The 600-nt window shown below is 40.2% G+C and overlaps 1 protein-coding gene across 1 annotated transcript in view; it reads left to right on the top strand.

The window, feature by feature from the left end:
• The window catches only part of LOC107580112 (cytospin-A-like), a gene marked incomplete at its 3' end in the record, with an annotated part of 2,468 nt that extends 2,087 nt beyond the window's left edge, over nucleotides 1–381 (top strand). The window contains exon 3 of the mRNA XM_016265857.1: nucleotides 210–381. Coding sequence (XP_016121343.1) covers nucleotides 210–381 — 172 coding nt within the window. The remainder of the gene's footprint in view (nucleotides 1–209) is intronic.
• Nucleotides 382–600: the final 219 nt, after the last annotated feature.

Here is a 600-nt window from a genome sequence, read left to right as displayed (position 1 = left end):
AATATTTGTCTTAACCCCAGTAATGTCCAGATCTTTGTCCGTATGGTTGTCAAGTTGTTTTCCAGTTTTTAAAACATCTAGAATCATCCCAGTGGTAGATAATTCAGTATGTTTACGTGCCTGTGGTCTTAAATGTGTTAATGCATGTCTTTAATTATTCTTACTAAATCTGCACCTCTGTGCTTGTGCATTTATGTATGTTCAGGAAGAGTCGGCAGAGTGGCGTCAGTTCCAGGCAGATCTGCAGACTGCTGTGGTCATTGCTAATGACATCAAGTCAGAAGCTCAAGAGGAGATCGGTGACCTACGCCGCCGCCTGCAAGAAGCCCAAGAAAAGAACGAGAAGCTGAGCAAAGAACTAGATGAAGTTAAAAACCGCAAGTAAGTGTTAAAAGCCAGTGCATAGTGTTTTGCTGCGAGCCTGTGAAATGCTCAGTGACAAGCGAAACTTGAACTGTTGTTTTTGGTGGTGAAGTCACTTGTTTTTAACTTCCTTTCTCAAACTCTGTTATAACAAAAAATTATTAGTGCATTATCTTAGAAGACAGCATATTTTACATCTTACTGTTTGGGCTAGCCTTGGTGGTTTATTTTTACAGG

The sequence above is a fragment of the Sinocyclocheilus grahami genome, unplaced genomic scaffold (genome assembly GCF_001515645.1).
Source record: "Sinocyclocheilus grahami isolate Dianchi unplaced genomic scaffold, SAMN03320097.WGS_v1.1 scaffold24805.1, whole genome shotgun sequence".
NCBI lineage: Eukaryota > Metazoa > Chordata > Actinopteri > Cypriniformes > Cyprinidae > Sinocyclocheilus > Sinocyclocheilus grahami.
This window is presented reverse-complemented; position numbering and strand designations above follow the sequence as displayed.